The 15,358-nt window shown below is 39.7% G+C and overlaps 1 protein-coding gene across 6 annotated transcripts in view; it reads right to left on the bottom strand.

The window, feature by feature from the left end:
* The window catches only part of PLEKHA1 (pleckstrin homology domain containing A1), a 41,589-nt gene that overhangs the window by 23,234 nt on the left and 2,997 nt on the right, over positions 1–15,358 (bottom strand). For all 6 annotated transcript variants that reach the window (XM_034436381.3, XM_034436382.3, XM_034436379.3 and 3 more), the window contains exons 2-3: positions 3,459–3,619; positions 2,355–2,411 (exon numbers count right to left, since the gene is read on the bottom strand). In XM_034436381.3, the coding sequence (XP_034292272.1) occupies positions 2,355–2,411; positions 3,459–3,599 (198 nt within the window). In that variant the 5' untranslated portion in view covers positions 3,600–3,619. The remainder of the gene's footprint in view (positions 1–2,354; positions 2,412–3,458; positions 3,620–15,358) is intronic.

Below are 15,358 nucleotides of genomic sequence, written 5' to 3'. Positions count from 1 at the left end.
ACATCTTACTTTACACAACAAATACGATGAGTGGTTAATAAAATCAGCCATATGTTTATTTTTAATATCTTATTCATGTTAGAAAAATGTCCGTTCAAACGTAATATTATATGTGTATTGTTGTATCAGAAGCCCTTATTGTCTCTTATAGTTTTGAACTTTCACTGAATCCATTTCACTCAAAATGAATTTTAAAAAACTGAAATGACTTTCAACTCTTTCAAACTATGGTAGTTTTGAAATGTTGATCACTAATACTGCTACAGAACCTTGAAAAATCTAAAGCTAAAAGAAGTCAATTTGCCTTAAAAAAAACCCTTGCCTACAGATTTTGAAAATAATGGTATTTCTTTACCAAATACTTACTCTAAAATATCTGTAAGGGGTTTTGTATCTTTATTTGAAACCATTTAGGTACTCTGTTCAATTTTTATTTGTTTATAATTTAAATTTCCAGGAATACCTACTCATAATAACTCTGGGTAGTTTACAAAAATTGAAGATAGAAACCGTATATCGAAACCATTGATAACAATATATTGGAGAGGATAAAAATGTGGCTATTTATACAGTATAAATAGAATCCACAGAAGATATGCACAATAGATGTGGGGATAGAGACAGGTCTTTAAGGTTGGGGTTAAGAGGATCAATGAATCTCTAAATCAACAAAAACTGATAAATCTCTACAATACACAATTAAACCTGGCATTCTGAAAATCTGAATGCATCTCCATTATACAATTGTTTACACATTCAAAATAAGGAAACTGTAAGTATAGTAGATGCAGATGTTTAAAAATCCTTCGAACTGAATTGATGCTTTTTTTCTCTTTTTTTCTAAGAGTACTATAAACTTGTTAATAAGGCTCTTAATACAAGTGTCAAACTCACTGCGTCACATTGCTGTCATGGGATGTTTCACAATGTTTTTCTCCTTCACGGAGCTGGAATGGGCGTGGCCTGCGCATGACGCATCCGGCCTGCCAGTTTGACACCCCTGCTCTAAAACATGATTGCCATATTAGGCCTATAGTACAATTCTGCAACTACTCTGACCCTTCTATTTTATTAGGTTGTGACTGGTGTTTCCTTTCAATAAGGGTGGGCTCCTCTAAACAGATATTTGACCATCTGAATTCGAAGACAGCGCACTCTTACATAACATGGAAAGGCTATTAAAATAGCCACATTTTGAAATGCTCCTAGCTAACAATCTCAATGGTGAGAAATGTGGTTGAGAAATAGGGTCAAGGCAATATCTGAGGAAAGAGTAAAATCTTTGATCGAACTTCCCCCAAATTAGTCAGATATGTAAAAACAGAAGCTACAGATTATTGCAAATAATCTGCTGAAAAATCCAGCCAGTTCTGGAGTAGTAATCCAGAATAGAAAAACTGTATCAGAAAGTTTTTGTAAGGCTAACTTCACCACAAAAGACATTGTCTAAAATATGGAGAAGTGTGAAATGTTTGCGTAAAAGAAGAATGCAAGCTCTGAAGAAAAGAACACCTTGCCAATTATAAAACACAGCAATGGTCTATTATGCTTTGGAACTACACAGAAGCCAGTGACATAGGAAATATTCTGTAGGTATAAGGAAGGATAGATTAATATGAAAACCATCAAATCCTAGAACAATGTCCCTGTCTCAGTGAAGAACTTTCAACAGTAAAAGAGCTTCCAGGAAATCAATGATCTGAAACATTGATTATCATATTCACAGTGAAATACTTAAGGGAAAGTAACATAAAAATGTTGAGATAACTTTCAATCACAAACTGTGTTTATTTTAAATCTGTAAACAACTACATATAAATAGCAAGTACATTTTCAGATTTACAAAAAGATATTGTTTTTGTATTATGTAGAGACTGAGTGTGTAAGCTTTTATTCACTTAGGAATTCCCTGAAATACAATTTCACTTAGGAACATACTGAAACACAATTCAACAAATTGTGCCAAAACTTTTACATACAATTGTAAATATGTTGACCTAAACACACTTTTTAATAATACTAATTACAATAAACATGTATCCAATAACATTACAAACTTATTAGATATTAGCTGTTTGTACATCTCCTGATTTATTTAGACAACCATCTTTATCTGTATACAATTTGTGTAAAAACTGACTTCACTACTTTGTTTAAAGAAACCAACTTTTAAGCATAGATTACATACTCAGTTAAATATAATTACAAATCCTATTTTGAACATAGAATAATAGAGTTGGAAGGGACCTTGGAGGTCTTCTAATCCAACACCTTGCTCGAGAAATATAGATGTGAAGGGGTTTTTTATGCATTATGAATTTAGAAATTCAATAATTTGAGAAGCATACACATACCTTTGAAATGTAGGTAAGTTTAATGGATCCAACTGGTGGAGATCCGGAAGGGAGGTTCTGTAGTTAAGAATACAACATAGTAGTGTAAAAGAAATGCACGCATGCGCACACACACCTCTTATCATTTCAACTCAAATATTTCAAAATGTATCCAACTGTAAAGTACAGGTAATTCTTGACTTAAAGCCAGAACTGGGACTGAATTTCTGGTGAAAATCATTACAGTCATAGAGGCACACAAGTGATCAGACCCAATTTCATATTTTTTATAGTGTCATTAAGCAAATCCACATTCATTGAATAACAAAGTTGTACATGCAAACTCTTTTTTCCAGGTTTCTTTTTCTTCTGAATGGATCTTTTTTATGGTAAATAGAACTGAAAAAGATGAACCTATTGCCAAGTGCCAAAATGTGGTCATGTGACTTTGGGAGGGGGGGTAGGGTTGTGGCATGACATTTTACAATGGCCAAAAGTGCTTTCTGGGTCCCTGGTAATTTTGAACTATCGTTAAGTGATCAGTCATAAGTCAAGGACTACCTGTAAGGTTCTAACAAGCTTTGTTTCATTACTTCAAGGCAACTGCACTACTATATATTATCCTAAATTGCAAAATTCTGCGATTATTTATTTTGTCAAATAGCAACTAAAACTGGAATATACTCTTAATGTTACATTTCTCTAAATAACACTCCACTGTCAATTTTAGCCCATAATCAAATAATAAGCACCATTATCCCATTTATACACTTGCTAAGTTATTCATTTATTTCCATAACATAAAAGTAGATTCAGCAATGAGTGATGTTTCAGGTTGCAGCTTTTATTATTCCTTGCTGAATAGGTTGATGGGAATTTAAACTGCCTATCCACAGTATAAAGATATACAAGTTTTAAATGATTATCAGCTGAATTATAAAAATAAATGTTTTCACTATGCTGCACAGTTCTAAAATAATATTTAGGACATTAAAAATATGAAATGATTAGCAATTAGTATTTTCAGAACTTGCAGAACCTTTCAGAAACTTACAAATTTTACATTAATAAATTTAATAATATTTATCTAATTTGTATAAACAAAATAAAAAAGTTGAAGTTTACCTGTGGATTATCCATATACCATACCAAATTATCTTCTTTTGTATCCAGTATGAAATATCTCCGCAGAAATTTACCACTGTTTTCATTTTCTTCAATATCTAAAAAACCACAAATACGATTTTGACGATCCACATAAGGCATTTCTGAACCTGAACATTACACTGCAAAACAGAAAGATTGTTTTATTGTAAGTATGTGAATTGAAAGTGCTATATTTTTAGTTTCGTTTAATAAACTCAGCTTTTCAGGTTAATTGCAGGAAATGTATTATTTGCATAAACCAGCAAACATTTTATGTGCATAAAATAGGATTTAACAAACAACTGCATTTAGCAGGTTTTTAGATATGTGTCATTGATCTTTAAAAAAAAAACCTAACAATATACCCAATGTTGTAGGTCAAAATGTTACTTTTCTAGTAGCCATTAAAATTATAGGATTATATTAGGTTGACTCAAATATTAAAACCATTCTAAATAATTAAAATTGATTAATTCTATCAACAAAGTCATGTAGCAATTAGATACATTATTGTTTCCCTATCTGGTTAATTAAAAATATCTAGACTTTTAAAACTTGGAGCAAAAATGAAATAAAATGCAGGTTGGGGAAAGGACATACTACCAATTTATAAAACCCCAATGCTTGCATTCTATGTTGTTCTACTTGAGTGCAACACTAGCACCTATGAAATAAACACAATATTGCCTCAAAATCAACAAGAACTGAAACCAGTAGCATACTGTTCCAGAACATTCATAGATCCAAAAATCTATAGATCTACCCAAATAGAGAATTTACTGCAGGGTTGATATGTAAACAACTCACACGGTACTTATATGAATTGAAATCCTTTTAACTATATACAAAACGTAAGCCATTGGCTCCACTGATAAATTGGGTAAAATGCTGATGAGATTCCAGAAACCTTTTCTATAGATATTTATATATAATACTCATACTGAATATCACTGAGGCAAAATACATGCAATAGCAATACTTTGTCAAGATATCCAGTACTAATTTTAGTAGAGATTTTAGAAGAATATACTTTACAAAGGAGTAATACATGCTTCAGAGCTACTCCTGTTAATTTTTAGTGTGTACATATATATACAGTATGTACATGTGTGTGTGTTTGTGTGTGCGTGTGTGTGAGAGAGAGGATGGATGGACAGACAGATATTTGTATCTAAATATTGATATAGTTCTATCACATCAGAATTTTGCTTCTGAGATAGAGCTATCAACAATATTTAACTTTACAGAAAAATAGTTTACTATCACATGTATATCCACACCCACCATGTTCAACTCATTCACAAAGATCAATTTTCTATGCTGGCAGAATTATTACTCCAGCTGAGAATTTATATAAAAAAAAATACCAAAAATTTCTGAAAATGTCTTAAGCATTGCTAAAAGCAGAGAATATACAAAACTGTCTGGTGGTTAATTCTGAGTCAAAAGATAAAACATTTCTTACAGGCTATGAATTTTGACAGAAAAGTAAATATTGTTGGTGGAAAAAAAAAGATTACATGAATTCCAGATAGAATGGAAAAGGTCTTATGCTTTTGAACTTAAATGACATTATGTTCTTAGTTGTCAGATTATTTTTCCAGGTATCTCAAAAGTGCAATATTGGTCAATCTTATAAGATCTTTTGTCATTCATTGTTTATAATACATAATGATCAAATGGAAATATCCTAATAACTTGTATCAGACCAAGTCCCAAATTGCTAAGGAAACAATCTAGCACTGTTTTGCAAAGAATAACAATTTTACCCAGATTATAACATGTTCCTACTATCCAGTAGAGAAGCAAAAAAGAATAACTCAAATTGCAAAGTGAATTTTAGCCCAGCAGTTCCCAACCTTTTTGGGTCCACCAATTGGTGGCAGTGGTGGCTGCAGGGGAAGGAGGAGGGGATGGTTGCGCGCACACAACCTAATTCTCTGCATGTGCAAATAAAGCTTCGTGCACTCACCCGTCCCTTGCGCAGTTCAGTTCCCAATAGGCCGGTCCACGGTCCAGTGGTTGGGAACCCCTGTTTTAGCCCATAAAAATCTATTCTTATCTTTGTTAAATTATAAAATAACTTACATCCATTCAATAAGCTTAGTCATCACAACATAGCATGATCAACAAATAAGCAAAATCCCAAGTTTGAATATAAACTTAAGTATCCAATGGCATGATCTCAAGGGACTATGAACTTAAAATGCAAAGGCAGCCTACAAATTCTTCTTTGATCTTGAGCAAGGTACTTCATGGAGATAACAAGTAGTAGGAAACAAAGAATGAAACTTTTCATAATTCCCACAGTCAAATGCCATAGGGTCAAAAAATACTGGTCTCAAATCTCCTTTCTGGTAATGGTCCTGCAGGTAGAAATGGATGCATCGTACAACTGTTCCTTCTATGCCCAATACACTGAATTATTCCAATATCCCATGATCAGCATTATTTAATGCTGCTGAGAGATCTGAAAGAATCATTCTGTCATTCATTGCTTATAATACAATGAAGAACTCTCATGTCTCTCTCCCAATAGAGCCCACTAAGCAGGACAATCAAGTTTCCTAACTCTTTTCAGACCTAAGTCTACAGTCTGGTCTACAGAGCTAGGTCTACAGTCTAAAATTACTGTATTTTATTCAAGTATGCTCATACTAAGTGACATTCACCTTCTCCAGGACTTTGTCCAGCAAAGGGATATTTACAACTGACAGTTGTTCAAAGTTTCCCTTTTTCAAAGCAGTGGAGATCACTCTCTCAATTAAAAGACCCTCCGAAATTTTATCAGTTAAACTTTCCCTGCTACAGCTGGACAGGCTTGCTAGCAAGAGCCTAAAGTGTGATCATTGGCAATATTCATTGCGCCTGCAATTTTCTGGACAGTCCCATTGTGCAAGTCATAAAATCCTCAGACAGCTTTGAATTAACAGCAACAGCACTGACACTGAAATCAAGACAATTGTCCTGGGACAATTCAAGCCCAGCCCAGAGATAACCTCTTCAACTGCAAATTTGCAAAAGCTCCAATATTCATATAACTGCTTTTATTTGTGTTTGGTTTTAAGAGTATTTAAGAGTATTAAATTAATTACCGAGGATGTAACTGTAACTGTAGAATGGCAACTTTTCATTCTTGCCATTCTACATGCTTTGCACATTCAAAAGAACTCTATGTCTCATCTGAAATAGAAGCCCTTTCGAGAAGTGGATTTATCAACTGTTGTTTCCCACATATAAAATATTATTACTTTATATTCTACTTTTATTTTAGCCAACCTAAAGCAGTATATATAATATTATGTTGAAAAGCTAGCATTATCACTTGTTCAAAATGAGACATTTGTCATCTTTTTATTGCCTCTCAGTAGAATTAGACATCTAGGGTATATAGATCAAGCTCAAACTAAAGTATTTTTGAAATGATTAAGATGCCAGAAGACTATTATTTCCTGCTATAGTTGGCTGGAGAACTATATCTATATTGTGCTAGAAATTCTATGTTGAAACAAGTTACAACATTTCACCACTATGTCTGGGAGTTGTAGACAGAAATTGTATATTTAAGACCAAATTGATATTAAAAGGAACAGTATTCACAAAACTTAAGAGCTGACAAATACTTCACATACTCCAGATTTTCTAAGATAAAACAAGCACAGACATATTTTCAACCATTAGATTCTATTGCTTTTTTTTAATACTCTTCCTTTGCAAACTGTCACATTTTTGTGTAGATGGATTCCAGAGCTGCTTTACCTGCTGCAAACAACCATTCTTTCCTCAGAAAAAAATTTTTTTTAATGTGAATTAACGTGAAAAAAATGAAACAAATCTATGAAGAAGAGTCCAAATAGCTGACTTCATTTATTTGTGCATATTTGTGTGCAAGCCTACAAATCAGTCTTTGACTCCTGGCAACTGCCTTGGCTATTCCAGCAGGTTTTGGAGAAGTGCTCTGCCATTGCTTCCCTCCTTGGCCTGAGAGAAAATGACTAACCCAAGATCATCCAGCCAGCATTGTGCCTAAGGCTGGACTAGAACTCATGGCTCTCCTGTTTCTAGCCTGATGTCTTAACTTATACGCCAGTGATGGCTAACTTTTTCCGGACTCAGGGCCCAAAGTACCCAAACCCCCAAAATGCAATGTGTGCACAGCCCTGGAGCATGCGCCCCACATCCTGCACATGGGTGTACAGCCCCCACACGTGCCCCACATATGCATGCATGCCTCATGCATGCACTATGCACGTGCAGCCCCCTCACACATGCGCTTAGCTCCTCCCTGCGCATGTGCGGCAGAGACCCGAAGACCAGCTGGCCAGCAGGTGGCATGTGCAGCAGAGCTGAACTGGGGTGACGGCTCGTGTGCCATCGGAGAGGGCTCTGCGTGCCACCTCTGGCATGCGTGTCATAGGTTCACCATCACGGCTATACACCAATACACTCAAACTGGCATTATTGCTTTTTAACAATAATAAAAACAATTCTAGCCAATGATCTGTAAATCCTTTAATCATAAAAAAATGTTTTCACTTGGGCTATGTAATCTGTTCTCTAGCCAATGATCTGTAAATCCTTAAACTTAAAAATGTTTTCACTTGGGCTATGTATTGATCTATTGGTAACAAAATGATCAAGAAACACATATTTCTAAAAGGCTAGTCAGGTCTCTGTTTAAAAAAGAAACTAAATCTGCATCTCTGATATCAATATATTTGTTGCTATCTGATATCTGCTGCTTGGCAATTTACTGAAATTCTTATAGCTCAAATATAATAGCAAAGGATTCAACATATCAACAGTGCTCTGTATATTGGTCAAACTGAGAATAGAAATAGGGCTAAGGACAGGACAGGACATAGGACGCAGGAAGAACATTCTTTTTTATGCCTTTTTAAAGATGATTCTAATGTTAGGTGTCCATTTCAAATCCTGGGAGATTACTTGAAAAATTCTACTGCTGATACCATGTTGTCTAATATAGTAAGAGGTGGTAGAATAGGAGAAATCCTCCTGAAATCCACTCTCGTCTCTATAGTTTTAAGCATGTTCAGCTCCAGATTGTTCCGGCTACACCAGAGGGCCAGTTGTTCAATCTCCCGTCTATCTCATGTATATGAGTTGTGTTTGATATTGTAATTGGTTCATCACTTCCATCTCACCAGTAGAGGGGACTGACCATTGGACCAATCACCGTGAGAGGGTGGTTGGATCGTATCCCCCTTGAACTGTGTCGACTTGGCAGGAGACTTTGCCCACTGTTGTGAGGGGACAGTGGGCTTTGGACCTTGGATTTTGGATGCTCCCATTTTATATATTTGCTCTCCCCTGGACCTTTATTTTTCCATCTGAACCTTTGGGACATGGTCACTCATCCTCTTGTAGCAAAATGTACTTGGCAGCTGAGCTTCTTGTTCTGCGAGATTCCCCCCTCTCGCAGGATTGGCCATCCACTCTATCGAGGGCCTACCTCGATGACGGGTTTTGGAACCCCGAGAGGTGGCATGCAGCGAAGAAGGGGTGAGGGTTTTTTTTTAAATTGTCACTAGTTAAACTTTTAAGGGGATTTTGGGGGGGAGGGTTGTTTGGTGAAGGAGAGGGAGGGTGATTTGTTAGAGGGGGGAGCCAGGCCCGACACAGGGTCATGTTAGGGGAGGTGCAGAGCAGGAAGAGGAGGGGGTTAGTGTTGGTATGGAGGAAGGCGATTCCATCATGACTGTCGGTGAGAGGGGCAGATATGGTGGGAGCAGGGGGCCACATCGTATTGTGGGGGCACGTGCCCGCTGTCTTCAAGTGGTGACGTGCTCCGGCCCCCAATGCTCACCTCGTTCCCTGGGTTGTCCAGAGTCTCAGAGCCCTGGCCTTAGGCTGATGCTGTGCAAGGCCAGGTCCGTGGTCAATAAAGCCCCCTCATTTGTGAGCTGATTCAGGAGGGGGGAGCGGACCTGGTGGGTATTACAGAGACCTGGTTGGGCCAGAAGGGGGGGTCCCCCTCGTTGAGATGTGCCCATCGGGTTTCCGCGCATTTCATCAGCCGAGGGCCCAGGGTAGGGGTGGGGGTGTGGTGGTTATTGTAAAGGAAGGTCTCGATCCTAGGGAGGCCACTGTACCTCAGATAGCCAGATGTGAGTCTCTCCTTGTGAAGTGGGGCCATGGGATGCAGGTGGGATTGCTGATTGCGTACCTGGCTCCCTGCTGCGTGGCAGTGGCCCTGCCCGAGGTCCTCAACGTTATAGCCAAGGTGGCGGTTGATACCCCCAGGCTTTTGGTCATGGGGGATTTCAACCTGCCGTCCATCAGTGAAACGTCTGAGGTGGCTCGGGAGTTCATGGCTTCCATGACAGCCATGGACCTGACCCAGTTAATTCATGGCCCTACTCACACAGGAGGACACACTCTGGACTTGGTTTTTGTCTCTGGCCAGTGGTTGAATGGCCTAGATACAGGGGATATAGTCATTGAACCCTTGTCATGGCCAGACCATTCTCTCCTTAGACTTGACTTCCTGACCACTACACCCCGCCGCAGGGAGGCGGAACCGACTAGGTGGTTCTGCCCCAGGTGCCTGATGGATCCTGATAGGTTCCAAATGGAGCTTGGGCCATTCCCTGAGACTCTGGCTCACGACTCGACGGAAGACCTGGTGGCCGCCTGGGATAGGGCGGCCGCTGGTGCTTTAGATCGGGTCGTGCCTTTGCAGCCTCTGACCCAGCGCTGAATCGGCCCAGCTCCTTGGTTCTCCAAGGAGCTAAGGGAGATGAAGTGCCAGAAAAGACTCCTAGAGAGTAGTTGGAGGGCTAGTCATTCTGGATCTGACCGAGCACTAGTGAGGTCTTATATCAAGACCTACTTAGTGGCGATAAAAGTGGTGGAGTGCAACTACTTTTCCTCTTTTATCGCATCGGCAGATAATCGCCCAGCCACCCTGTTTAGGGTGACCCGCTCCCTCCTCCACCTGGGAGCACGGGAAGACCCCTTGCAAGGGCGTGCTGAGGATTTTGTGTATTATCTGCACGATAAAATCACTCAAATTCAGGATGGCTTGGACTCTGACTGGGTGGGTTCAGGCGAGGTGTCTGAGGCGGGTCTTGAGAATGTTATCTGGGAGGATAATTACTGTCCTGTCTCCAACCTTCGCTTTGTGGCAAAGGTTGTTGAGAGTGTGGTTGCGCGACAGTATCACAGTACCTGGATGAAACTGTCTATCTGGATCCATTCCAGTCCGGCTTCAGGCCTGGGTACAGCATGGAAACGGTACTGGTCGCGTTGGTCGATGATCTCTGGAGGGCTTGGGACAGGGGATGTTCCTCTGTTCTGGTCCTATTAGATCTCTCAGCGGCTTTTGATACCATCGACCATGGTATCATGCTGCACTGGCTGGAGGGTTTGGGAGTGGGAGACACCGTCCTACAATGGTTCTCCTCTTATCTCTCTGACCGGTCGCAGTCTGTGTTGGCTGGGGGGCAGAGGTCAACCTCAACGCACCTTGTTTGTGGGGTGCCACATGGGTCGGTCCTCTCGCCTCTCCTGTTCAACATTTATGTGAAGCCGCTGGGTGAGATCATCCATGGATTTGGGGTGCGGTGCCATCTGTACGCTGATGATACTCAGCTGTACATCTCCACCCCAGACCAGCCCAACGATGCCCTTGAAGTGATGTCCCGGTGCCTGGAGGCCGTGAGGGTCTGGATGGGGAGGAACAGGCTCTGACTCAACCCTTCCAAGACCGAGTGGCTGTGGCTTCCGGCGTCCTGACATAGCTAGCTGGTGCCATCGCTGGCTATTGGGGGCGAGTCATTGGCCCCGACGGAGAGGGCTCGTAACTTGGGCGTCCTCATGGATGCACGGCTGTCTTTAGAAGAGCATATGACGGCCGTGGCCAGGGTGGCTTTCTATCAGGTTCTCCTGATATGCCGGTTGCGTCCCTTTCTGGATCAGGACTCCTTATGCACGGTCACTCATGCCCTTGTCACTTCTCGCCTGGACTACTGCAATGCTCTCTACATGGGGCTCCCCTTGAGGAGCACCCGGAGGCTCCAGCTGGTCCAGAATGCAGCCGCACGGGTAATTATGGGGGCGACATGGTGCTCCCATGTGATACCTCTCCTGCACGAGCTGCACTGGCTCCCGGTGGTCTTCCGGGTGTGCTTCAAGGTATTGGTTCTCATCTTTAAAGCACTCCATGGCTTAGGGCCCGGGTATTTACGAGACCACCTTCTGCCACCGATAATCTCCCACCGGCCAATCCGCTCCCACAGAGAGGGTCTCCTCAGGGTGCCGTCGGTCAAGCAATGTCGACTGACAACCCCCAGGGGGAGAGCCTTCTCTGTGGGGGCACCCGCCCTCTGGAACGAGCTACCCCCAGGAATACGACTGATCCCGGACCTCCGTACTTTCCGTCGAGCTTTGAAAACCTCCTTATTTCAGCAAGCCAGGCTGGCTTAAAATTTTAATGGGCTATTTTATGGGTAAAGGGTTTTTAAAATTTAGGGGAGCCAAATTGATTTAATTCTGTTTTAATTTATTTTAATTTTTATACTGTATGTATTTTAACCTTGGCTGTTCACCGCCCTGAGTCCTTCGGGAGAAGGGCGGTATACAAATTTAATAAACCATAAATGATAAACCAGTACCGTCTCAAATGATACAATGACTGTTCTATCACTGTATTCTAAAATTCATTACTTTAACAGAGGGATCCGTACTTTAACAAATGTATGTTTAGACAATTCATACGACCTAGAATTATTTTTAGTGTTAGTTTGATGCTTTGTGTTCAGAACAAAAATACAGATTTTTATTTTGACTGGTATCTGACATCCTACCAATATTTTTTCCCTATTAATGATCATACACAGACTGTGTTTTGCCAAGGTTACACTTCAATACCTACTACAAGATCACTTGGAGACATTTAATGTTTGTGTTTTTCATATGTAAAGTTTTCCCGGAAGTTTATTCAGTATTTTTTAACACTGAAAGGAAGTAGCTATATCACGCCAAAAATCAAGAAAGACACTTGGCGATTCTTCCCAGCTTGAGGGTTTTTAAAAATCATTTCACACCTGCTGACAAAATCTTGCCAGACAGAGGACTCTACTCACTGTATCTACAATATACTCTGTAAACTATCAGGGAGAGGCTGTCTTTGTTCTTGAACAGATAATATCTGGACTGGGTTGCCTTTCACTCCTCTGGATTGCACACCCTCTCTTCACAATTTACAAAGTCACATTCTACAGGAAAGAAATATTACAGGGTACATGTTGGAATAGAACAAGGAATACTTACGTATGTGAATATGTTGTGGGGAAAGATTTCTGCAAATTAAAACTGGTGAATGTGTATATGTGTATTACTGGATACAGGTAGTCCTCGACTTACAACAATTCCTTTACTGATCGTTCAAAGTTACAAGGGTACTGAAAAAAAAAGACCTATTATCATTTTTCAAACTTACGACCTTTGTAGCATCCCTATGATCATGTGATCAAAATTCAGATGCTTGGCAACTGGTTCATACTTAGGACTGTTATTGTGTCCCCAAGTCATGTGATCACATTTTGCAACCTTTTGACAGTCAAAATCAATGGGGAAGATAAATTCACTTAACAACTTATCAGCTGCAATGATTCACTTAACTCAGTCGTATAATGGGCCAAAACTCACTTAACAAATGTCTCACTTAAGAACATAAATTTTGGGCTCAATTGTGGTGGTAAGTTGAGGACTCCCTGTATTACTGTACAGACTTATGTATAATTTGGACAACCCAGCCACTGAACTGGACATTTGAGGAAAAAAAAAACAGTAGAATGCTAATGTAAATATTCCTTCAAGTCTTCGTTCAGTTTCTGGGGTTTTAGCCTGCAGACCTGATATTTCTCATACAGTATTCTCCCATCACTTCCCCCCAAAAAAGTTACTGTGCATTTGGACATAGGATAAATTTCTAAGCAATTGCCAATATTATGATCTCACTGAAATATGAGTAGAATCAACATTTTAGATTTTATATCATAATTATCGCTAGGCAGACCTTAGCACACCAGTAGTATTAGAAGGTGTCATATAAGTAGTTTTCATTTTTTTTAGGATCAAGGAAAATGCTCTGGTTAAAATGATAGTGGCACAATGTTTAATGTGTTTTATGGAAGCCTTTAGCTATTTTTTCATTTCTATCTCCCCTTCAATCTTAATCAAATTTCTTTTTATATATATGTCTACTTTAATGTGGTGCTTTCCAGACAGTCGCTTCCAGATGTGTTACCACAAGTGCCAAAATTCAATCCCAACACACCCGGTGATCAGCATATTAAAGGTTGAGACACTGTTTTAATAGTAGCCTGATTCTTTCTTCAATTAGTCTGCTTCATTTGAGAAGTTAGCCAAAATTTAAAGATGTTATGTTTTAATATTAGGACAAGCAAAAAAAATTCTCTGGACATTGTGCTGGGAATTTTTTTCTGTTAACAATTCCAAATTGTATTAACTATTTAAAATCACATAATCTTACTAGAAAAAGTGTTCTGCTTTCCTAATCCATTGTCAATGCTTGACTACTTCTAACCTCCCATAAAATAATTTATATTATTTTTCCATTCAGCAAAGATTTTCAATTTATAAACAGCTTTCAACAAATAAGCCACCAATAACACATAACAGAAAATTTAAAACACATAAGCAAACAAAGCAGAATAAATGAAATTCTCACATAGCTTCACTTAAATTCATAAAATTTTAAACTCAGATATTAACCAGATATGCTATAGGCCTTGTCTATTTCCCAAAGCTGTGTAAGATATTAAACATGCAAATATAAATATCTATTCTTTACATGAAAAAATCATGTGTTTCCTATACTGCACTCTGTAAAACTGGAGACATACACACCACTGTCATTGTATTTTTGTTAAGGAAACACACCTATTTTTAAAGATACGTCATTAATTTCCTTTCTTATTTTAAACAAATTGGCGAAAATTACAGGACATTGTGATTCAAATTTCAAAATTCAAGTTGCCTTAGGATCATCATGGCCTTCACCACACACACACCCGGAGGCCCTTTCTGGCCTCCAGAGGGCCTCTGGGTAGTGGGGAAGGCCGTTTTCGCCCTCCCCAGACTCCTAGAAAGGTTCTGGAGGCTGGGGAGAGCAAAAAACAGGCCTACCGTGCCAGGAGCGGGGGGGGGGGAGACGTGTGTGCATGCGCAGGGGCAGGGCGCATAGAATTATGGGTGTGGGCACATGCATGTGCGACCCCTCCCCCCCACTCTGACACATGATGGCAAAAAGGTTAGCCATCACTGCCCTAGCGTTTACGAACAAATCCTGAAACTACAAATCTTGTAGCACCACGGTAGTTGTTCACCCTTATGAGCAACCGCAGAGGCTCTGCAACATTCATCTTGTATGTCAGAGGGACGCATGCGGCTGAGTGGTGGAGAGGAGACTCCTTGCTAGACCTTCACAAGGTAACTGACCCAGCATGGCAGGTTGGGTGGGTGGGAAGCAATTGTGGGGAGCATGAGGTATTTCAGTGGGTCAGGGAGGCTTTGGATGGTTTTAGGAATATGGCCTGTTCCCCATGGCCTTCCCCACTCTGAAATACGTCATGTGCACTTAATGAGTCTTGCATTTTATTAGCGAAGGCGAAAGGAGGGAGTGATCCCATTCAAGGTACAAGAATAACTCCCACGAATCCTCGGGTTACGAATGGAACAGGCAGGCTCCATTGCATTCGTAATTTGAGGACTACCCATATTATCCTAAATAACTATCACTCAACAATTGTGCAACAGCATTTTTAGGAAACTTTTTTTTATGTATAGTTATTGTTTTATATTATATAAAACATGCATGTTTATTATAAGCC

Source organism: Pantherophis guttatus, chromosome 6 (genome assembly GCF_059756535.1).
Source record: "Pantherophis guttatus breed Tessera chromosome 6, ASM5975653v1, whole genome shotgun sequence".
In the NCBI taxonomy this organism is placed as follows: Eukaryota; Metazoa; Chordata; class Lepidosauria; order Squamata; family Colubridae; genus Pantherophis; species Pantherophis guttatus.
The sequence above is the reverse complement of the archived record's forward strand: the minus strand, read 5'-3'. Positions and strand labels throughout refer to the sequence as shown.